Raw genomic sequence first — 23,008 nt, forward strand, 5'->3', positions numbered from 1 at the left:
GGAGGTAAGAAGTGGATTATCCTTCACCTGAAATGTTTGTCTTTTCATCCTGAAATGCGAGGCAAATGTTTGATCACAATAATTAGGAACCACAGTTTGCACAAATCCCTTCATTTGATTGGGATGTTCTCTTTTATTCTGGACGGCAAGGGCAATGACTGTAACTTCGAGTGCATTTTGCAGTATTAAACACGTATTTATACCGATTTCATCAGGCTCCGAAAATTCTTCAAAAAGAACACAAAGAATGGCCTTCTCAGCTGCCATAGTTGCAACTCTTGCATCATCAGAACAGGGTGTTCAACGCACCACCGTTTCCGTTTAAAAAACGTTTTGCACCGTTTTGTCGGGGCTGAACGCGGCCCAGATTGATTCATTAAAACATCCGGTGGCGGATTGATTAAATGCTATAATGGAAAAAAAGCGACAACAAATATCAGTTTGACTAGTTGAGTCTGTGCACAAAGTCCAAACAAAGCTAATGTGTTTTGTGTCCTGCCATGTGCTTTAAAATATACTGTACGTGTACTGTCCAATGGTTTTGAGGCACAAATAAATTATAGTTTACTGTTATATCCTTGCCAGTATTTCAATTTTGCATAAAGGCTCTTCCTGATAGCAAACATGTTTCTGTTAAATGTCACGGTCTTCACAGAGTGAGTATTTATTTGTTTTCATAACCTTCAATTGGTACTTTTTTGGTGATCAGTATTAGCCTAAGCATGGTGTAGAATAGCCTAACTCTTTTTCTTTTCTTTTCTTTTTTACTAAAATACACAAAATAAGGCTTTTTTTTTGTCTCAATTGAATGTTGGAAAGAAGCCCAAGTGAAGATTTTGTTTCATTTTTTAAAAAGTAACAGGATGAGTAAATTACATTTTTAATTTATGGTTCAACTAATCTTTTAAAGGGGTGGTTGATTCTGATTTCACTTTTTGAACTTTAGTTGGTGTGTACTGTTGCTGTTAGAGCATAAACAACGTCTGAAAAGTTACGACGCTCAGAGTTCAATGCAAAGGGAGATATTTTCTTTTATGGAAATCGTTGTTTAAGGACTACAAAAAACGGCTGGTAGGGACTACAACGTGTTTCTTCCAGGGTTTGTGTCATCACTAACCCCGATGTTTACATAAACCCCGCCCCCGGGAACACGCAACTACCCGTAATGGTAAGGGGGCGTGACGTTTCCGGACAACGTGCACTAGACGGTTAGCGAATCACAAACACACTGAGCCCGCTAACCAATCAGAGCCCATTGCGTATTTCTGAGGGAGGGGCTTCATAGAACCAGGAACTCAACAGACCGCTTTGATGAGAATGGAAACAGCGGTGTAGAATATAGGTAAAATATGTTAAAATAATGCGTTTTTTTAAAAAACGAAGCATGAACACATATTACACTGCACCCCATAAACACAATCAAGCTTTCGAAAAAAGCTGATCAACCACCCCTTTAATTCTGTTATATATATATATATATAATCTGTTATTCTCTCTTTTTTTATTCTCTTTTTTTCTCTCTAGATTCTCCATATTTCTGCTCTTTAACCTTTTTGAGAGGCCAGATTCTCAAACAAGATGTGTTCAATTCCCGGTTTGCCAAAAGTTGGATCCAGTACGACTGTTCAGATCATGAGTCAATTTAAACCAACAAACTGTCTTAGTACAATTTGGAGGGAGTTTAAATCATGGGCAAGAGACCAGGGAAGCATATCAGCAACTTAAAAAAGACATTGAAGTCCCTAGAAAGAGGCAGCATACTTTTGAAGGCAAACCTGGAGAAGTTTGCTTAGTATATGAAGACAGAACTTGGCACAGACCAAGGATACTTTCAAAGTCTGAACATGAATACAACTTGTTCCTACTTGACGATGGTAAATTGCTTTGGGCCTCAAGCGAAGTTTTGACAAAATGTCTACGCAACCTTTGCAGTCTACTTCCCAAAGTAGAGCTTTGCATACTGGCCAATGTATCGCCTCTGTGTCTTGAAAGTGCATGGTCTGTGGCTGCTTCAAAGTTCATCAGATCTTTGTGTGGGAAAGACATCTCTGGGTGTGTTCAGGATGTGATAATGCCATCCAGAATCATCATTCTTGACATTCCAAACATATCCAAACAAATGTATGAACTTGGATTTGCTAGAAAGATGCCTAATGAAGACTTCAAAAGCCTTGTAATGCATTCACTGCATTTTCCAAGAAGAAACCCTTCCCTTCATTGGATGGAGGACGGAACAGATAGATTATCTGAAGTCTGTTGTACTGGATCAAATCCTTGTTGGAAAATTTGAGCATCACAGTGTGAACGAGGGTGTCTATTATATAACACTTTATGGAAATGACAATGGGAATGTGAACGACACTTTTGGCCACAGAGAGCAGTGTTTGTCAGTAACTGAGAGGATTTGTGATGACCAAACTCTCGAGACTCTAAACAAAGTGGCACACAAATATATGTATGAGAGAAATGTGCCTGTACGTTCTCTTAATTCAACCGCTTTAACCAGGTGCTCTGATTCTCTTGAAGATGTCACTGTAGCCAGACCTTCCAAAACTGGAAAAAACCTATAGCCTGCAGAGGGACGTCGCTCATCAAATGTCGCTGCAGCTCCACCTTTTCAGAATGAAGCATATGTTGTTTCACAACCCAAATCTGAAGTGGGCGCAAAGGAGCAGGTTCGAATAACCTGTGTCCAAAGTGTAAACCAGTTCTATGGCCATTTTGCAGAAAATACTGATACGGTTAGGAAAATGACCAAAGATATCCAACAACTTTGCCGCAAGCCACCACAAGCAAAGTTTTCAATTTACCCTAAGATGATGTGTCTTGCTAAATACGCCAATGGGCTGTGGCACAGAGGACAAATTGAATCGACGCATCCAAAAATACTCGTCCAATTTGTAGACTATGGTGACTTGGTGGTTTTGGATAAATCTGATATTCTGCCACTTCCTTCGAAAGCTAGTGCAATTGCATCCATTCCCATTCAGGCTGTTCAGTTTGAACTTTTCAATGTAACATTACCTGAGCCATGTGAGCTTAATGAGTTGTTTAAAAACTACGCTACAGACTGCATGTTCTCTGTCATTGTGAAAAAAAATTATTCAGGCAAACTATCAGTGGAGATGTATGATGAGAAAACAAACCTCAACTCAAAAATTAAAGAGCTGTGGAACCAAAAGTCCAAAAGAAATGGGTCTAACATCAGCAAAGGAATGGAAAAGGCTCGTACTTTCAATAAGTTTTCAGAAGGCATGGAGTCTAGAGCTGTGAGACACAATTTCAGCACTACATCACAAGCACATGAGAAGACCTCTAAGAAAGTCCCAAAACCAGCTGTTCAAGGCACATTGGAACAAAACTTCCAGGCTGTTAATAGTCACACGACTGGACACAGTAGAGCTAGGTATAGTGCTTTACAGCAACAAGTGTCGTGTCATTATCCAAAGCTCAGCGATCTTCCCTCGAAAACCTTGGATGCAGGATATGTTTCCGACATCTATGTTTCACATTGTAATAGTCCATCAAGTTTCTTTGTACAATTGACAAGTGATGAAGATGAAATATTTAACCTTCTCGACAAACTTAATTCTGCTCAGTTAAGTGATGCACAAGTTGAACTAGACCTGTTGCGGTCAGGTGACCTGGTGGTAGCTGAATATCCCGCTGATGGGGCCTGGTATCGTGCTGTTGTTCAAAACAAGAATAATGGCATGGTTCAAGTGCAGTTTATTGACTTTGGCAACGAGGCAACACTCTTGCCTCTTAAAATAAGGCAACTGGGCAAGCAGTTCCTCAGCACCCCCATGTTCGGTATTCATTGCACACTTGAAGATGGTAGAAGAGAAAAAAGAGATTGGACCCAGGAAGAGATAATGACTTTCAAAACAGCAGCAGGTGAAAATGGTGAGAAGAAAATTCAATGCAAGTTCGTCCGAGGGGACGTATCTGTTTGGATTGTCAGTTTAGATCTCGAGGAAGGGCCTTTGTTTAATGCTGCTCTCAAACCAGGTGCTCAAACCGAATCCCAAATGCACTGCAATGAAGATACCCAGCCGTTAGCATTCAAGGAACCAGCTGTAACTCAAGGACAAATTGTGGACGCGTATGCTTCATCTATCGTTGGACCAAATTATTTCTGGTGCCAGTTCAAAAACTCAGAGGATCTTGACAAAATCTCCCTGCTTGCACAAGAAATCGGAAACTCTAGTCAAGCAAAACCAATTCAGCCAGATCAGTTATGCCAGGGACCCTGCCTGGCACTCTTTTCTGACCAGCTGTGGTACCGTGCACAGGTTATCAATGCACATTCTAAAACAGTCTGTTATTTTTATAGATTATGGAAATGAGTCTGAAATTGACCTGAACTTGGTTAAATCCTTGCCCACCAAGCTCCTGGAAAGCCCACCACAAGCATTTCTTTGTCAGTTAGAAGCTTTGGGGTCCGTTGATGGCACTTGGAGCGATGCTGCAGCTGACAAATTCTTTGAGCTTCTGGTGGATGAACCTTTAAAAGTGACTATTCAGAATACAGTAATGTCCTCTGACCTTGCAGACTGTCCTCAGTATAATGTACTTGTTGAATGTAATGGACTTATTGTTAATGATCTTATGAAAGATTACCGGTGTGATCCCAAATCTCAACTTTGTAGCGAAGTGACAATGGACGCTAAAACAAAACCCACTGCAAGGAAGGACAGTTTTGGAGTAACAAGCTCTGAAACGGTTCTAAAAGATAACATTCTCAACTCTGGAAAGTTAAATGGCGGTGCATCAAATGATGTAAACCCTGACCTTCACAGCTTTGACCCTCAGATTTCACAAAACAAATTAGTTGCAGCCGAGACCCAAGAGCAAAGCATTACATGCCCAACATTGACCGCAGTAGTTGGAAACATGATGGTTCCTGAAATATCAGTGCAGTGTTTACCTCCAGCTGTAGATCTTCCTCCACGTATGATAGAACCAGGTAAGGTGTCTGAAGTTTGTTTCGCACATCAACAGCCTGACAAGTTTTTTTGTGCAACTGGTAGAAGATGAGAATACATTATTCTCCCTCACCGAGCTACTGAATTCCCATCAGCCATCAGAGAACAATGAAATTCATGCAACCAGTGTTCAACAGGGAAGTTTGGTGAAGGCCATGTTTCCTGAAGATGATTCCTGGTATCGTGCTCTTGTAAAGGACACGACCGAAGATGGCACGATCCAGGTAGAGTTCATAGATTTCGGAAATGAGGCAACTGTTTCTCTCCTTAAAATTTGCCGACTTGATGAGCAGCTGTCTTACCCGAGGTTCAGCATTCACTGCAGCTGCAGTCTAGATGATCGATTCAAGGCGCAGAAGGGAAAGAAGGAGCAGATATTTCTCTTCAAAAAATATTTGGTGAAGCTGGTGAGAACACGCTGTCTTGCAAGTTTATCAAAGAAGATGGCATCACTTGGGAAGTTAAAATGACTCCCTGTGGCATCACATCTGATTCAAGTGAGAAATTGGATAGTTTAGACTTAAATGCATCACCGGTCGTATCTGAACCTGTGAAGGAGACTTTCCAGCTGCTCTTCAAGAAACCAGATGTCTCTTTGGGACAGACAATAGAAGCCTTTGCATCATGCGTTGTTGGACCAGATTACTTCTGGTGCCAGTTTTCGAACTCTGAAATACTTGACCAAATCACCCTTGTTGCCCAAGAATATGGAAACTCTAGTGAGAGACAGCCGATTAAGCTGGATGATTTGGATCCTGGAAGCCCATGCCTGGCTCGTTTCTGTGACGATCAGATGTGGTATCATGCGCAGGTTATTGATAAATGCACAAACACTGTATCTGTCCTTTTTGTTGACTTCGGAAACGAGTCTGAAACCAGTGAAGGCTCTGTTAAGGCACTGCCTGTGACTTGCTGGAAAGCCCACCTCAAGCTTTTCTGTGCAGGTTGGAAGGGTTTGATCCTTCCAAGGGATCTTGGGACAGTGCAGCTACTGATAACTTCTACGGGCTTTTAATGGATAAACCTCTGAAACTGACTGTGCAGTGAATTGACAGTACAACTGATCCTAACAGCCCTCCATATTATGTTAAAGTTCACAAATCACAAAATGATCAGAACTCTTCTGAGGTGATTGAATCCTGTGAAACATTCATTACATCAACATCTGATCAACTTGTTTCAGAGGATAAAGCAAGTGTGAGCCTTGCAGTTTCTACAGAGGATATGCACACAATTGAATCTCATGGTGCAGAACAACATGGAGCTAATCAGATTGCACCATTAGAAGTAAAAGGTGACTTGCATGGTGTACCTGAAAACAAGGTGGATGATCAGCTTGATGGAGCAGATGTGATTGCTGCTGTAACAAATTCTGATGTCACTGCTGATGATCCTACAGGGATTCATTCACCAGATTTAGAAATCCATGAAGTCTGTCATGAATCTGATGATGGAGTTCCTGTTGTATCAGCTGAGCAAATGCTAAAGATGTAGAAGATGGAGGATCTGAAAAAGGTTTGTATGCGTTTCTGTACCTGATTATTCTTCATATGGGATAAAATTATTTATTTTTAAGACTTGATAATTAGTCACAGGCGTATTTTGCTTGCTTTACCATGCTTATTTATTTTTCAGAGGACAACCCGACGATGACAAGCAGAAGTACAGATTGGGTAGCTGGTTTAGAAAATCCAATGTTACCCATGGTATTTGCTTTTTTGTTTTTGTTTTTTTCTTTGGTATGTGGGTTTTTAATGAGTAATCTTTTTTTTAATGAATAACTGTATTTCTTTATTTTGTAGGTTTGCACTGAAGATTCATGTGACTCTGTTAAGTGCATCTTCAAATGAACAGAATTTTAAACTTTATTTATTGTGAAAAGGTATCATTTGTTTTTCATGGGGAAAATGAATTTAAACTGACAAATATTTGTTTCAAACAGACTCAGCCTTTGAAAGATTAGAGATTTTATTTGCCGTGTTGTACGGTGGCAGAGAAGTGCACAGCAAATCACAATTCTGAAAACAAAATAACAAATTACAAACGCAAATGCAAGTCTAAAAAACAAAATAACAATTCAGAAAGCACAACAACAATTCAGAAAACATTATAACAAGTCAGAAAACACAATGACAAATTCGAAAACAAAATAACAAGTCAGAAAACACAACGACAAATCCGAAAACAGATTTGTCGTTGTGTTTTCTGACTTGTTAATCTGTTTTCGGATTTGTCATTGTGTTTTCTGACTTGTTATAATGTTTTCTGAATTGTTGTTGTGTTTTCTGAATTGTTATTTGTTTCTAATTGTTAATTGTTCATTTTTGGTTCCACAAAGAACCATTCAGTCAAAGGTTCTTTAAAGAACCATCTCTTTCTTACCTTTTCGTAATCTGAAGAACCTTCTTTCGCCACAAAGAACCTTTTGTGTAACAGAAAGGTTCTTCAGATGTTAAAGGTTCTTTATGGAACCATTTAGACAAAAAGGTTCTTCTATGGCATCGTGAAGCACCTTTATTTTAATTGTAAATTTAAATGATGATTGTTCAGAAAGTACACGCGTTTCATACCACAGTCCTGCTCTTCCTTCACCCCGAAGTCTGTAGTGGAGTTTTTTCTCCTTATTGTGCAATAGTGTAGTCATTTTTCTTTATCTTGATGTGTTTGAATCGTATGTTGGAATAAAACCTGTTCATAGAATTGAATTTGTGTTGATTCAAAAAACTTTCCTAACACTGCCATTTTTAAACTGCTAAAAAATTACATTTTATATGTGTACTTGACACAATTTAGTTAAAATGTTTTCCTAATACACGGTGTTTGTTCTAATGCATAAGTGTTTTTTTCTCACTCTCTACTGCCGTAATTTGCTGGGTTTCAATGAATGCGCCACAGTAAGTAGGCTAAATCTGCAATCATGACACTCGAAAATAAATGTACAGTAAACTACGTAAGCGAATCTCCTGAATATATATGTGTCTTTCAGAATTTCTATAATAGACGTCCCTATTGTTTCTCATTTCACAGTATCACCGGTAGAGGCTATGCTTGTCGTTTCGCATGAGACATACAGTACAAAGTTCTTTCTCAAGGGGGCGCACAGCGGCTCAAACTCCTTCGACGAGCAGCGTTCAGATCTAATGGCCGTTTTATTTTTTATCCGAACTAAAACATTTGTACATTACAATGCATACAAATATATATAAATTCAGTGGAGTGGTACCTGACACGCAAACGTGAATCCGCCCAAACAATCTATCTTAAATTCCTTAATTGTCACAAGTGATTGGTCCATGATGAACTACGCTGAGAAAAGTAACTGGTATCACGTGACAACGCCGTCTGTATGCTACTACAGTTATTCTGTACAGTAATGTAGCGCGAAATCAAAATAGACATTAAATTGAAAATATATAGTGAATATTTGTTTAATAGAATAATAATTATTTAGATGTTTATTTAAAACCTTTTGTTTTTTTTCAATGGGTAAAGCCCGCGGTCGAGTTGCTGTGGTAACAAGTCAAGCGAGAAAAGCAACACAGAGAGTAAACCGAAGGGTTTCAGTTTTAATATTACTGATTAAAAAAGATGACAGAGTTGCATCAGGCAGCAGCTTCTGGAGATTATGATCTAGTGGAAGAAATTGTGGGGAAAAAATCGTGTGACCCTAATCAGAAAGACTTAGACTGGAACAAGAAGACCCCGTTGCACTGGGCAGCATCCAAAGGCAGGTTATAGCCTACTTTAGGGACCAAAAAGTGCTGTTTTATTCAAAATGTATAAAAAAAACAATCATTATTATAACTTAATAGTCTTTTACAAATGACATGAATATGGTAAAAATGTGACCTGGATATTAACCCAGTTTTCCCAGGCGGAAAAAAATTGCACTTCCATAATGTACTTAAAGTGCTCTATTTTCACGCACTAATTTTGTACTTAATATGCTAAAAATATACTTTAGTACTTCTTAATCTTAAGAACATCTAAGTGTACTAAAATGTGCTATTTTGAGACACAGTGAACTAAAATGTGCTTTTAACATACTATCTCTGTATTTTAAAAATGTATTTAGATACCACTTGAAGTAGACTTGAACCCATCTTTCATACACTAGTGGGTTCAAGTGTACTACAAGTGGTAAATAAATAAATTTTAATACTAAGATAGTATGTTAAAAGCACATTTTACTTCATATTCACGGTGTCTCAAAATAGCACATTTTAGTACACTTAGATGTTCTTAAGAAGTACTAAAGAATAACTTTTAGTATATTAAGTACAAAATTAGTGCATGAAAATAGAGCACTTTAAGTACATTATGGAAGTGCACTTTTTTCCGCCTAGGGTTCTTGCATGTGTGATGCTAATGCCATTTAACCTCTGATCTTGTTTAAGGCCAAACAGAGATGGTTCGGATATTAATTGAAAATGGAGCCAGGGCTTGTTTGAGGACGGATAATGGATGGACACCCGCACATTTTGCAGCAGAGTCCGGAAAACTAGCAGTACTTCGACTCCTTCATTCCCTACATGCACCTGTAGACAAGGAGGATTCCTCCGGCGATAAACCTGTCAGGATTGCTGAAATCTATGGACATGAAGATTGTGTTCTTTTTCTTAAAAAGTAAGATGAATCTATTGTTTTGTTTTCTGAATCACATTTGTGAAATAATCTGTTCTTACTGATTGAGGCATTTTCTGATGCTGTTTAGTCAAAGAAGTGGCAATGTGATCCAAGATGTTCAATGACAGGGTGTTCTCTACTTTCAGGGCAGAGGTTGAGAGCAGAAACTACCGGCAAATGGCAAAGTTAAATGGGCTGCTCTTAGACGATACTGATGAAGAATGGGAACAGGAGAGAAAAGAAGCCAATAAACAAGTCATTAAAAAGTAGGTTTTATCCAGCCATGAGAACAAAATACAAACTAATGGATGCTTATATTTTTGTTGCACATCTAAATGAAATGAAGAATATAGTAAAGATAGTAAAATATAAAAGAAAGCTTGGTGGACAGTAAAATTACAAGCCAAAATTAATATTCATTTATGACTGTCACCAGTTACGAGTAATACCAAGTAGGCTATATATAGACATACAAGCATAAATATATTTACATGAATATACATAAAACTGAATAAACCATTTTCAAAAATAAAAATTCACTCATTCACTAAATTACATGCCAAAATTCATATTCATCTATGACTTTCACCAGTTTTAAGTAATACCAAGTAGGCTATAGACATACAAGCATGATTATACTTACATGAATATGCACAAAACTGAATAAACCATTTTCAGATAGAAAAATTAACACATTTTCTAAATGATATGCCAAAATTCATATTCATCTATAACTTGCACTAGTTTTGAATAACACCATAGGCTATAGACATGCAAGCATAATTATACTTACATATATACAAAACAGAATAAACCATTTTCAGAAAGAAAGAAAAAAGAACCCAGTCACCCTGGCAGAAATCTAAAAACAAAACCATAATATGACTAAGATGACTACATCTAAATATATTTGTATCCTCTGAGCTAGGATATCACAAATAATTGTACAGTTTACTAGAAAACAATGTTTTAGAGCTGTTGAATGTGACATAATTTAATCCATGAAGTTTTTCAAGGTTCCCTCGAGTTTCATGTCTTCTCTTTCAGTACTTTTAGAAGGCACGGACTAAATGATTCACATGCAGATTTGGAATAAAAACAACATTAGAACAAAATATGTAGACACTGAATAAAATATTCTCAAGAGCACAAATGCAACTTACTTTTAATCTGTCCAGTCTTTATTTCGTCATAACTGAAGATGTCGCTTTGCTTGAGCTTTCACTTTTAGAATGCACTGATTGCTAATGTAAGAAAATGTGGGAACACGAGCTGTGTTATTTCATGTGTTCGTAATACATTTGGAATCTGTAAAAGCATGCATTTCTCTCGTACTTACTAACCTTAGATTGCAAACGCTTCAGAAGTGCATCACGAACCTTTGGGGAAAATGAAATATGATTATATTGAGCTTGACTGTAAAGTTTTTACAAACTAAAACCTTGCAAATGTGATCAGTTCTAATCAACTGATGCAAATAAATGTTATATTTTCAGTCTAAATTCCTTAAAGGGGTCATATGATGCGATTTCAAGTTTTCCTTTCTCTTTGGAGTGTTACAATTATGATCAATCATACGGAGGGCACGTGTATAGCGGGCATAGGTACCTTTTTCTCTCCCAAGCAGTTTGTCAGCAGTATCAAAAAGCCCTGCAATGAAATACAAGAAAATATTTTAATGTAAATGCACGAATAAACAGATAAAGTGTTTGATGCTTGACCCTTACCTGCAGCGAATTGAACAATGTAAATGCGTAGCTCACAATTTGGGCGAAAGGTTTTTGTGTAAGATCAAGGTGCAGCACCAAAACCCCGAGGAGCCAAGTTATTCCGAGGACAGGGCTTAAGAAAACTACTGTCTTAATCATACCCTTGGCAACGTCCTTGTGGTCCTGCGCCTTTGAATCCGACACAGCAGGAGTTACTATCTTCATGATCACCACAACCAGTGTGAACAAGTTTACCATCACAATAGTTAAGGCAGGAATTACAAAGGAAAAGAGGGAGCCCTTCAGCACACCCTGATATATGAGCCAGCAAGTGTCTGTGGAATAGTATTTACCTTCTTTACCGTTCTCGAAAGTAATGTAGGTTGTTGCCACACATATTAAAGGGCACACGTAACCAACAGTGATAGACAATACCAAAAAAACCTTTTTCCTCAGCTGGTCAAAGACAAATATCATTTGGTGAAGAAGCACGACACTTAAGCACAGCATCCAGAAGAAGACAGCGAGGAAAAAAAAGTGTTTGGCTACTGTAAGGATGGAGCACCAGTGTTCGGGGATTGCCTTCGGATCAGATGATGCTAAAAATCCACAGTGTGCAAACAGCAAGCATAAAGAGATGTTGACTAAGGCCGCGTGCCGAAAATTGGAGATGTCTGACTTTACAACTGCCTCCCATACCAAAAACTCAATGATTAAACACAGAACAAGTGAGACGACGGATATTCCTAAGCCAACATAGGTCAGTTCCTTCATATACGGAAGGGTCTCTGCATTTTTGGACATCATTACGGTGAAGGCAGAGTTGTGTGTACATGTGCACAACTTTTGATTTTCTGCACCACCCCATTTACACCCCTCTGAAGACCAAGTACTGTTCTTTTCATCCCAGAAAACACAATACATTTCATGATTCCGAAGTCTTTTTTCACCGTAATCGAACGTCATCTGGACAGAGATGGACTTCTTCTCATTATTTACAGTGGTGACTGACAAGATGGTGGTCTCTAAGGGCCTTTTTTCATACTGTGGTAAAATTTCGTGAAGGTTCCGGAATGCAACGACAACAACCCTATCATCTGGGCTGACGCTGGCATTAAAGTTGCTGCAATGTGCCCCTCCGGTCTTATTACAGACTGCCAGTTTAACATTATAAGAATTTTGAGGATGATTCATGGTCAGATTTGAGTTGAGTATAATTTGCTCAATAGTCTGTAGATATGTTACAGATAAATCTGTGTTTTTAGTTTGAGGATTGTTCCAGGCTCCTGTTTTATTCAAAGCGTTGCTTATAGCGCTGACAAAGTCCTGCAATGTAAAGTGAAATGCGATTAGACACAGGACACAGGAATTTTTTATTGTTTGTCATTTCATGTTGTTTCAAATTCCTTGGAGTTAATTTTTGACATGTTTTAATAACAACTACTCATCAAACTTTTGCAATAGATCTCAAAAAATAGCCCTGTTCCCAAAACAAATATTACTGAAGATTTTAAAGATGTTAAACAAAGAAACTGAAGAGAAAACATACATACAGGCATGACAGTATCATTCCATTGATTGAACTGCTGTTTAGATACATTGTTCATGGCTTCAAAAATAACTACAGATGCGTTAATATTTGCAAATGAGTTGAATGTCTCCACAGTGGTCGAATGCTGTATTCGTCTGAAAAGTCCGTCTGCATCATTCTTAATAAGGCCAATGCCTTTATTTAATATCTGTTATTATGACAGCAAAAAAACAAGGATTTAGTGCTAAGAGTAAATCTGTCCAGCAATAACGTCAGTAAATGAATACCAAAGAATGATACCTCTATATCCTTTTTAATGCCATGCAGGTCTATATTCACACAAGTAGAGATTTCGTCTTTCCACCCTTCATAGCACTTTTTCATTTTCGAACCAACATCAGAGTTCCCACAGGATATAATGGCTGTATAGGTGTGTTTTGTGATGGGCCACTCGTTATCTTCTTCACAGAATTGTGAATGGGCTGTATTAAGGAATAATGTACAGTACTATAGATTTGTTTTTCTCATCATTTTTGTTTTTATAATTACAATTCAAAAAATCAAGCGTAGCGTTAGTTCTGGCAGGTCACGTTAGTCAAGCTCGCATCAGCTGACTCTCAGCTGATCCCCATCTACCTATAGGAATACGACACCTATCTAAGCATTCATATAAGGTCCCTCAGTATTATCAGCAGTTTTCGCATTGCTCAATAGCTAATTACCCTCGGGATTCAGTCTTCTGATTATCCTTTGAATCAGACTAATTCTAAAATGTGTACATAAAATTATTAAAGAACTTATCGCTGCTCTCCCTGCTCTCATCCATGCTAGGCTGCATGGATGCGCAGGGAGTTCTTGCCCAGAACAGAACCATACCGCCAATCCAAACTGTATGCTAATTGTCAATCATCTTTGACGATAGTGGTCCTGACAGAAAAATAGTTGCTAGTTTTTAGTAAGTATAATATGCATCTGTTTGGAAGAAACAAAGTAATTCAGCTATTCACCCTCATCCAAAAACATTTCTTCACTCTCCCCCTTTACTCACTATCATGCCATTCCAAACCTCTATGACTTTCTTCATTATAAATGAAAGTAAAAGTGTACTGTTGAGTTTTAAAAAGAAAAAAGCACCACAAAAGTCATTCCAAATCATAAAATAGCATCATTATTCATTGTTCATCTTCCACTGCAGCTCTCAAAAGTAATTTTTGTAGTCTGCGTTTTTGCATTCCAATTAAGAGCTTCGACAGAAAGGAAGACTGGCAGTGAATAATGACTTTGTGATATCGTATGGATTCAGAAGAGTCATTTGAGCCACATTTTTCTTCTGAAAAGTGCATGTCTTTCACAATTTTTCAAAGACAAAAAGTTAAACAACACCAAAACTTACGAAGAATGACTGGGATCTCCACATATTTGGTTTTATTTTTGTTGTAAATGGCTCTGTTGTTGGTGAATGTACATGAAACATTCAGTGTCTCATTCTTATCCCTAATATATGATTCACAATTTATGATCGCCTCTGCTTTGTAAGATAAAAAATTCCCCTGGATTTCTAGAGAATGCAGGAATATGAAAATATGTTTATCACAAAGTATGTAAAAATAATAAATAAATATTTATCTTTCAATCACATTGTTAGCACTGAGAGAGCAAAAGTGGTAATGAGACGCTTACCTGGTCCTATTTCTGTGAAACTAAGAGCAGTATTCCATGTAACCGTGTAATTTTCTGTATTGTTTGAAATTTTACATTCAATGATAGCCTTTTTGAATTGGTTATTTCTACAATTAGGAAATTGGGGAGTGCTCATGGCCTGTATTTCTGGCAGAAGTGCTATGTCCAACTCTGTACTTGCTGTGTGTTTTATGGGCCCTTTTGTGTACACACACTGAATTGTTCCTATAGATAGATAGATAGACAGATAGATAGATAGATAGATAGATAGATAGATAGATATAAATGACACACATCACACTTAAGCTGAAATTAACGAACTCCTATTCAATTATTTAAATATTTAAAAATGAGTAAATATACTTTCAAAGTCATGCAGTTATCCTAATTGTGTATGTATGCAGAAACTTACCTTTCCAGCTTCCTGAAATATTTTTCAGATGAACAATGTCCTCCAAACTGTTGTTTGCGAAGCTGGCCTCTTGTCCTTTTGTGATCTCTGTTTTTTTATTCCACTCATCTATTAAGTACCACTTTACCTCTCCCAGCATTTCTTGTGGACGACAAGTTATAGTTGCCAGGGAGTCGATATCAATCGGACCCCGAGGACCATCAATAATGATGAAGCCTTTGGAGAAAATAACAAGGTGTGATTGTGCAAATAAACCTCTCTTTATTGCATACCATTATAAGTATTGTAAATAATAGTAAAAAAAAAAGTTAAAGGAATAGTTCACCCAATGAATGAATACTGACTAAGTTACCTGTTGTTTTCAGATCAGAATCAGGCAGATTGCTGGTTACGTTCTCCAACTCATTAAGCGTAACTGAACCCATTACCTGCACCGTATAATTTACGATCACACTGCCACTGCTTTAAATCAAATGGGAAACGTTACTACATTTCCTGCCATTTTTCTGTGTTTTATGTGTGTAGAAAGAACAGTAAACAGTAGCTGCCAGAGCTGTTTGTTATCATGATTACCTGTAACTGTTGATAATCAGAGAATCGAAATATTTCAATGTGCTGTATTTTTCCGCAAGCTAAAAGAAATCAAAATATGCTGGTGAGGTATATATACAAACAGTGCAAATAGTTGTAATAAAGTTAATCAAACCAACAATACGGTGACAGTTTTTAGGCATTGCAGGGTGACAATATGGTGATGAGTCATGTAAATGTAATCAATTAACTTTCAAAATGATTTTAGGAAAACATTTTTTTTTTTGCACTGTTGTGTTGATTTTCAGCAGTACATACCATTTTGGTAATTTTCTTGTTGTCGTCCTGGTAATCTTTAGAACCTTGTTTGCTTGGATCACATAAAAACATGCAAGACTCATTTGCAAATGTAGTCAATCCATTGATGCTTACTGGAAAAAATAAGAATCGTAGCATTCGATGACCAGTATTTATTTATGTATTTATGTATTTATTTTTCATCAAGAAATCCTGTGCCCACATCAAACAATACTCTATACCTCTTGTTTTAGGCAGACACACAGCAATGTCATTAACTTTCTGCGTGCAGGTGTCATTGCAGCAGTCATAATTTTTGCACATGTCCTCACTGTATGTGTAGTTCAACATGCATGAACAATTCTTATGCGTCTCATTCAGTGTGCAATCTGCAAACAAGCACATTACAGTTTTATTTTTTTGGGAACATCACACTGTAAAAAAAATTCCGTAAAATTTACGGTAAAAAAAAAATTCACGGTCATTTATTTATATTTATATTTATACATATTTATTTACAGCGCAGTTATTCAGAAATGTAGCAACTGCCCATAATTTCAATTTTTCTTAAACCTATATCATATGTTTGGGTCAGTTCCCTTATGCAGTACATTTTCATGTCCCCATCATATATTGGATAAATTATCATACCTTATAAATAAATCATATTAGCTTTCTAATTAGGTTTCATATTAGCTTTAATATCAGGTAAACAGGGGGTGAATTTAACTAAAAATTAAACTTAAAAATTAACAAATTGATTTAGAAACATTTGCTCTTTTTTTCTTCAATTGAAATCCTTCAAACTTCCAAATCCTTACTTCAATAAATCCTTCAAATCAATCCTTCAAAATGTGTATTCTTGGGAATATTATTTTAATTGGGAATCAGTGTATCATTTTTAACTATCAAAATAATTTTCCATCATTTTAGATTTTTTTTTAACTAACAAAAGCCAGTTCCTTAATAACATCATTCTCCAGGAACTGACCTCATTCCATCCTGTTTGATTGAGTTACACAGCAGCACTGACAAGTTTCTGTGCTTCTGAATGCATCCTTAAAATTACAGCAAGCATATTCATTCTTAAACTGTCTAATGCTCAACAGGGAAGACCCAATTGATATTTTATTTGCATTCTTTGTACTCTAAAAAATAGGGTGTTAATATGAAGGAATTCTCCGTACTTGAATTACACTTTGCATTGTGTTGTGTTTTGGGTTAAAGGAATGTCCATAAAATTAACAAATGTTGTGCAGGCAGAAAATGACCGATTTTTCTAATTGTTTTATTTTATTTTATTGTATTTTTTTTTTTTTATGTGTGAGAAGTTGAAGTGTAATTTCAAGCATTATATGTTGGTTTACCTGTTGTGATGCCGATGTTTGTTACAGATGCATGTACTATGTCGATGCGTGTCTGCTCTCTCAGAAGCTCAGTGATGTTGTCATACACCGATGACTCGATTTCAAGCTCTAACCAGTACACCTGTGTGGAACTCTCTGGAATGTTGCATTGAGACAGTATTCAGTAACATGTAGACGATTCATGGAAAAATGCATATGATTTATTCCATAGATTATTATTGATAATGAGCACTAAAAAATAGTTAATATGAAGGAATTCTCAGTACTTGAATTACACTTTGCATTGTGTTGTGTTTTGGGTTAAAGGAATGTCCATAAAATTAACAAATGTTGTACTGGCAGAAAATGACCGATTTTTCTAATTGTTTTATTTTATTTTATTGTATTTTTTTTTTTTTATGTGTGAGAAGTTGAAGTGTAATTTCAAGCATTATATGTTGGTTTACCTGTTGTGATGCCGATGTTTGTTACAGATGCATGTACTATGTCGATGCGTGTCTGCTCTCTCAGAAGCTCAGTGATGTTGTCATACACCGATGACTCGATTTCAAGCTCTAACCAGTACACCTGTGTGGAACTCTCTGGAATGTTGCATTGAGACAGTATTCAGTAACATGTAGACGATTCATGGAAAAATGCATATGATTTATTCCATAGATTATTATTGATAATGAGCAGAAATAAAATCTATATATACTACCTGCCACAGCAACCTATCAGACAAAAGTGTTAAATAGTTAATGCTAAATGTAATAAATTCTGTGTGTATAACTGAAGAACTTTTATAATGATTAAATATTATCCCACCTTAAAAAACAATCCCAGAAAAAGGAGAATGACACCCTTAGACAATTTCATTTTTGCGCCATCAATTTCTGGTGGATGGAACAGAGCGCAGTCATTCATATGAATATGCGCATATGCTTTCTATCAGTGACATCAATAATGCGATTTACATCTATTAATTTGCAACAAGTGATTCATCTTAAGGAGACATTAAACACGAGAATTGAATACAAAGATTTAAACTTTTTTCCAAAATAGTATAAGCTTACAGGGAGGGATATAAGAAGTATTGAAAGCAAATAAGTATTTTTTTATTTATTTATTTTTATAATAAATTGACCACAACAATATGTATTTATATACAATACCGGTCAAAGGTTTAGAATTTTTTTTTTCTGCTCACCAAGGCTGCATTTATTTGGTCAGAAATACAGTAAAAATAGTAATATTGTAAAATATTTTTGTAATTTAAAATAACTTTTCTATTTGAATATATTTTAAAATGTAATTTCCAGGGACGAGGGGAGAATGCTCAACCAATTCATAGAACTGACTATTCAAATTGACAATTTGATTCGTTCTCGTCGCCCTACCAGAACGATACCTACCAGTCATTCGGTTCCAATCACTTCTTCCTCCTCTTCTGTGGAACCCATGCAGCTCGGATACACTCACCTGTCTCCAGAGGAGCGAGAGCGCCGAATCACTCAACGTCTGTGTCTCTATTGCGGCCAAGCCGGCCATCTCCGGGCCTCCTGTCCCACACGACCGCCTCTTCGTAATCCCTCTGCGGTGAGTCCTTGCATTCAGGCACATCACTCCAGTACATGCATAAAAGTACCCATAACACGATCCATAGAGGGTAATAACATATCTACCTCAGCGCTATTGGACTCAGGGGCAGCGTGGAATTTTATGTCACACGAATTCGCCCAACACATTTCTCTAATCCCTTGCAGTTCTCTGCTGGCAGTGGAGGCGCTAGATGGACATCCTCTGGGTGATGGAAGGGTCATGCACACCACCGTGGACTTATGTTTGGAGACCGGGACTCATTGCGAAGTCTTGTATTGCCCCGGTGTACATTTCGAAGCGTTTCTTTCCGTGTCTGGCCTCTCTGTTTATTTTCCCAACTCTTGCTATTGTTCTTTGACTACTGATTGTTTGCTGCCTGCCCCGACCCTTTTGCACGTCCCTGACTAACGATTTGGCTTCTCTCCTCTGTTGTGTTTGACCTTGCCTGTTGATTACAATTTCAATAAAGCTGCAGATGGATCCTCACTCTGTTGACGTCTCGTTACAGATTTGCTGAGACACAATTATTATCAATGTTGAAAACCGTTGTGCTGCACTGTAAAAGATCAAAAGTTAAGAACTTAGAAGTTTAAGGCAGCCAGCTTCAGGACATTTGTGAGTTCTCAACTCCTTGTATTCAATTTATGACTCACTCCGTTTCAATGTATAATGGGTTTCCAACCACCGTTATTTCTATGGTCAGGAGAACCCATTGAAGTACCTGCTGTCAAGGACTGGCTCCAGAGGAGCGAGAACATCTGAAACCAAGCTCATATACACTTACTACATGCTGTTAGAAGACAAATCGCAAGCTGATCGTCACCGTCGCCCCAATCCTGAATACACTCCAGGGCAATGGGTCTGGTTGTCTACCCGAGATCTCCGCCTCCGACTCCCATGCAGAAAGCTCAGTCCCAGGTATGTGGGTCCCTTCCAAATTATTAAACAAATTCAATTTCAATAAAGCTGCAGATGGATCCTCACTCTGTTGACGTCTCGTTACAGATTTGCTGAGACACAATTATTATCAATGTTGAAAACCGTTGTGCTGCACTGTAAAAGATCAAAAGTTAAGAACTTAGAAGTTTAAGGCAGCCAGCTTCAGGACATTTGTGAGTTCTCAACTCCTTGTATTCAATTTATACAACAAAAAGTTGAGAACTCAAAAATCTCCTGAAGCTGGTTGCCTTAAACTTCTAAGTTCTCAACTTTTGATTTTTTTTTTTTACAGTGTGCTTCATATTTTTGTGGAAAAGGTCATACAGTACCATTTCAAAAGTTTAGGGTAAGCATCAATTTAATGTTTCTTGCTGAATAAAACTATTAATTTCCTTTTCAAAGAATGATGTTAAAGATATTTACACTCTAAAAAATGCTGGGTTAAATCTATTAACCAAAAAGCTCTAAAGCATTTTTTAGAGTGTATAATGTTACAAAAGATTTCAAATAAATACAATTCATTAAACGTTCTATTCATCAAAGAAGCCTAAAAAGGTTTTATGGTTTATACAATTTCAGCACTGATAATAAGAACCATTATTAATAATCGGAAACCAGTAATAAATGATAATTGAGCAGCAAATCAGCATATTAGAATGATTTCTGAAGGATCATGTGACACTGAAGACTGGAGTAATGATGCTGAAAATTCAGCTTTGATCACAGAAATAAATTACATTTCAAAATTCCTAAAGGATTGTTCTTTCTTTTCTTTTTTTTTTGCTTTATATCATGTTTTTGTAGCTATGTTGTATTGCTTTCTGTATGAAACACACATGGAAACCCACTGAAACAAAACTTCCCCAAAGGGATAATAAAAGCTACTACAATTAGAAAACAGTTATTTTAATTTGTAGTAATATTTCACAGAATTACTGTTTGTAATGTATTTTTGATCAAACGAATGCTTAAGATGTGCATAAGAGACTTCTTAATTATTCCACACTTTTGACCGGTAGTGAACAATAGCCCATGTCACTGCTAACAAGCAAAAATAGAGCTTATATGAAGAACACTGTCTAGAATCCATTAAACGTGTCAACGTACCCCTCTGCCTTCTCAGTCCTGACAGCAGTATTGTTCCGTGGATTCAGGGCGCAATTTTATAGCTGTGATCACGTTCATAAAAAGCTTCAAGCGGCCGTACAGACCATGTGAGAGAATGGAATGATAACCCGCTCAAAGAATATTCCCAATAACCCTCCTGATTTGCATTATTTCGGTCACATGACTCCAAATATAGCCTACTGTAAATGATACCACAGTTCCACTTAAAAATATATTTTTCTAGCTAAGGTCCATACATCAAAAGAATTTTGATGTTTCATAAAAAGAACACCATAGTTAGGTTGTTGTTGTTGTTTTTTTTCATAAATACAGTATACTGGAAAAAAGGTGTAGGATTTACTTTTCTTTCACCAAAAAACCTAGTAAATCTCACAAATGATTGTGAAGAAGCAGCAAGTAACACATTGAGGTAAACATGAAATTGTGTGTGTGTGTGTGTGTGTGTGTGTGTGTGTGTCCTTAAATCTGTCCTCACATTTTTATAGATCGTTACTTTACTAAGTACTAAGTGATCAGATGCACCATTTTCACCATAAACAGGTGAAAAAATACCACAGATGCACATTTAGCCAAATCTAGATAGCAGAATATCGTGGACACTTGAGGGCGCTGGACTTTTTGTCACACAAGACAGTAAGAAACCACACAAAACCCCCCAACAAGACCTCAGCATTCCGGTGTTTTTTTCAGCGGCAAACACCACCCACATTTTTTTACTATATAATTAGTTATCAGGGAGCACCATCGTAGACATTTTGGTCATTTGCGTCATCTGATTTGTAAATATGATCTAGAATGTAAATATGCATTTAGTAAAGACACGTTTTTTTGTATTATAAAACCGACAAATGACTCTGCTTATCTTGTGTCTCCAATACAGCCTTCTTCATTTGCATTTATTTTGCTTACAAGCAACATGTGCTCCTCATGTTCATGTTATAAACCTTATCTGGTCTTAACTCGTCAAACTTTATGACAGGTTTTGTTTTCTAACATGGTTTGCTTCAGTTCTTTGACTACAGAGGAAATAAAAGTTTAGATATATTATTAGATACAATGTTTTGACTATTCATCAAAACATTTACAGCTCATTTCAATTTTCATACAGTACTGTATGTAAGCGCAATTTATTGTGTATATACAAAACATATTTCAAGCATTAACGCAGAAGCTTAAGCTCAAACGCTCTAAAATGCATTATGGTAAAAAACAAATGCATTGAACACCACAGAATGTTCAAGAATAACCATCCCCCAGATGCTAGTTTGAATATCAGTAAAAATCCAGTTGTTTGGGGAATCAAGCCTCAAGGAAACAGACCCTGTCAACAGAAGGCTCATTCATTTACAATGTATAAACAAAAGTACCTACAGTCGCTAGTCACAAAAAATACTCAAAAAAGCACAACTGTATTTGCATTTTACTTTGCATGGCCTCATGATTTTTATGAACTGACACCTACTTTACTGACTTTTGCTTTTCTGTGATGATTTATTCTCATTTTTGTGTACTGCTATATTATATGCCAAACCCCTTTGAGTCCCCATGGAGATTTAAAGTTAATATTTCAACAATTGAACAATCTGTTAATGGTTTTCTGATGTTGGATAATGGTCACGTGACATGCAAATAATTTGTATTTTATGCAGTATTTTTATGATTTAGCTTTTAATCAATACATGAGCCTCCAACCAACCAATGGCCACGTATGCCATCCAAGATGTAGATGAGTTTGTTTCTTCATGGGTTCAAATTTCTTAGATAAATTTAGCATTGCATCACTTGCTCACCAGTGGATCCTCTGCAGTGAATGGGTGCCGTCAGAATGAGAGTCCAAACAGCCAGGGGCGTGTCTACGTGGTGGCCAGGGGTGGCACCGGGCCCCCCCTTGAAATTAGTGAGGGTGCTCTAGTCTTAAAGCACATTTTCACATATTTTGTCCCGTCTATTGCTATGGTTATCACTATGTCAAACACTGCTACTTCGAGAGCGAATCCCGCATAAATATGCAGATGTCATTCCCGAAACTTTGCAACGTGTGTGTGTGTGACCAAAAAACAAAGTTCTACATTTTAAATTGATTGCCTAGAAAGCTCGGAAAGAGCGCTCATAACCACTAAAAAGTTGTCACTCTTTGTTCATCGCGATCTCACAAAGTTCTGTTACCAATGAATCTCACACTGCGCAATTAATGTATTATTGACATCGTGTAATTCTGA

General features: G+C 37.0%; 2 protein-coding genes and 1 pseudogene across 2 annotated transcripts; 2 read left to right on the forward strand and 1 right to left on the reverse strand.

Moving 5' to 3' along the window:
* Positions 1 to 1,578: 1,578 nt before the first annotated feature.
* On the forward strand, positions 1,579 to 6,877 carry LOC107710413 (tudor domain-containing protein 6-like; annotated as a pseudogene).
* Positions 6,878 to 8,576: 1,699 nt separating this feature from the next.
* On the forward strand, positions 8,577 to 9,884 carry LOC107710414 (ankyrin repeat domain-containing protein 66-like). The gene is made up of 3 exons (XM_016515182.1): positions 8,577 to 8,715; positions 9,386 to 9,614; positions 9,761 to 9,884. Exons 1-3 carry the CDS (start codon positions 8,577 to 8,579, stop codon positions 9,882 to 9,884), a joined length of 492 nt encoding a protein of 163 aa, XP_016370668.1.
* Positions 9,885 to 10,572: 688 nt separating this feature from the next.
* Positions 10,573 to 18,743, reverse strand: LOC107710415 (adhesion G protein-coupled receptor F5-like). Its single transcript, XM_016515183.1, has 13 exons — positions 18,536 to 18,743; positions 17,588 to 17,722; positions 17,142 to 17,276; positions 14,947 to 15,162; positions 14,535 to 14,759; positions 14,248 to 14,412; positions 13,155 to 13,336; positions 12,877 to 13,062; positions 11,342 to 12,649; positions 11,223 to 11,264; positions 10,958 to 10,993; positions 10,778 to 10,858; positions 10,573 to 10,680 (listed from the first exon to the last, which is right to left on the reverse strand). Exons 1-12 carry the CDS (start codon positions 18,741 to 18,743, stop codon positions 10,796 to 10,798), a joined length of 2,901 nt encoding a protein of 966 aa, XP_016370669.1. The 3' UTR covers positions 10,573 to 10,680; positions 10,778 to 10,795.
* Between the last annotated feature and the right edge of the window lie 4,265 nt (positions 18,744 to 23,008).

The sequence above is a fragment of the Sinocyclocheilus rhinocerous genome, unplaced genomic scaffold (assembly GCF_001515625.1).
Source record: "Sinocyclocheilus rhinocerous isolate Xijiao unplaced genomic scaffold, SAMN03320098_v1.1 scaffold927, whole genome shotgun sequence".
NCBI classification, from domain to species: domain Eukaryota; kingdom Metazoa; phylum Chordata; class Actinopteri; order Cypriniformes; family Cyprinidae; genus Sinocyclocheilus; species Sinocyclocheilus rhinocerous.

Bases quoted from the DNA above. Each gene is read 5' to 3' on its own strand.
- LOC107710415 (XM_016515183.1), bottom strand. From the start codon at position 18,743: ATGTGCCTGAATGCAAGGACTCACCGCAGAGGGATTACGAAGAGGCGG. The intron at 11,265-11,341 runs GTAAGGGTCAAG...ATTTCATTGCAG, and splicing joins CATTGTTCAATTCGCTGCAG to GGCTTTTTGATACTGCTGAC. The intron at 10,859-10,957 runs GTTAGTAAGTAC...TTCTTACATTAG, and splicing joins TGAAGCGTTTGCAATCTAAG to CAATCAGTGCATTCTAAAAG.
- LOC107710414 (XM_016515182.1), top strand. From the start codon at position 8,577: ATGACAGAGTTGCATCAGGCAGCAGCTTCTGGAGATTATGATCTAGTG. The intron at 8,716-9,385 runs GCAGGTTATAGC...ATCTTGTTTAAG, and splicing joins GCACTGGGCAGCATCCAAAG to GCCAAACAGAGATGGTTCGG. The intron at 9,615-9,760 runs GTAAGATGAATC...CTCTACTTTCAG, and splicing joins TGTGTTCTTTTTCTTAAAAA to GGCAGAGGTTGAGAGCAGAA.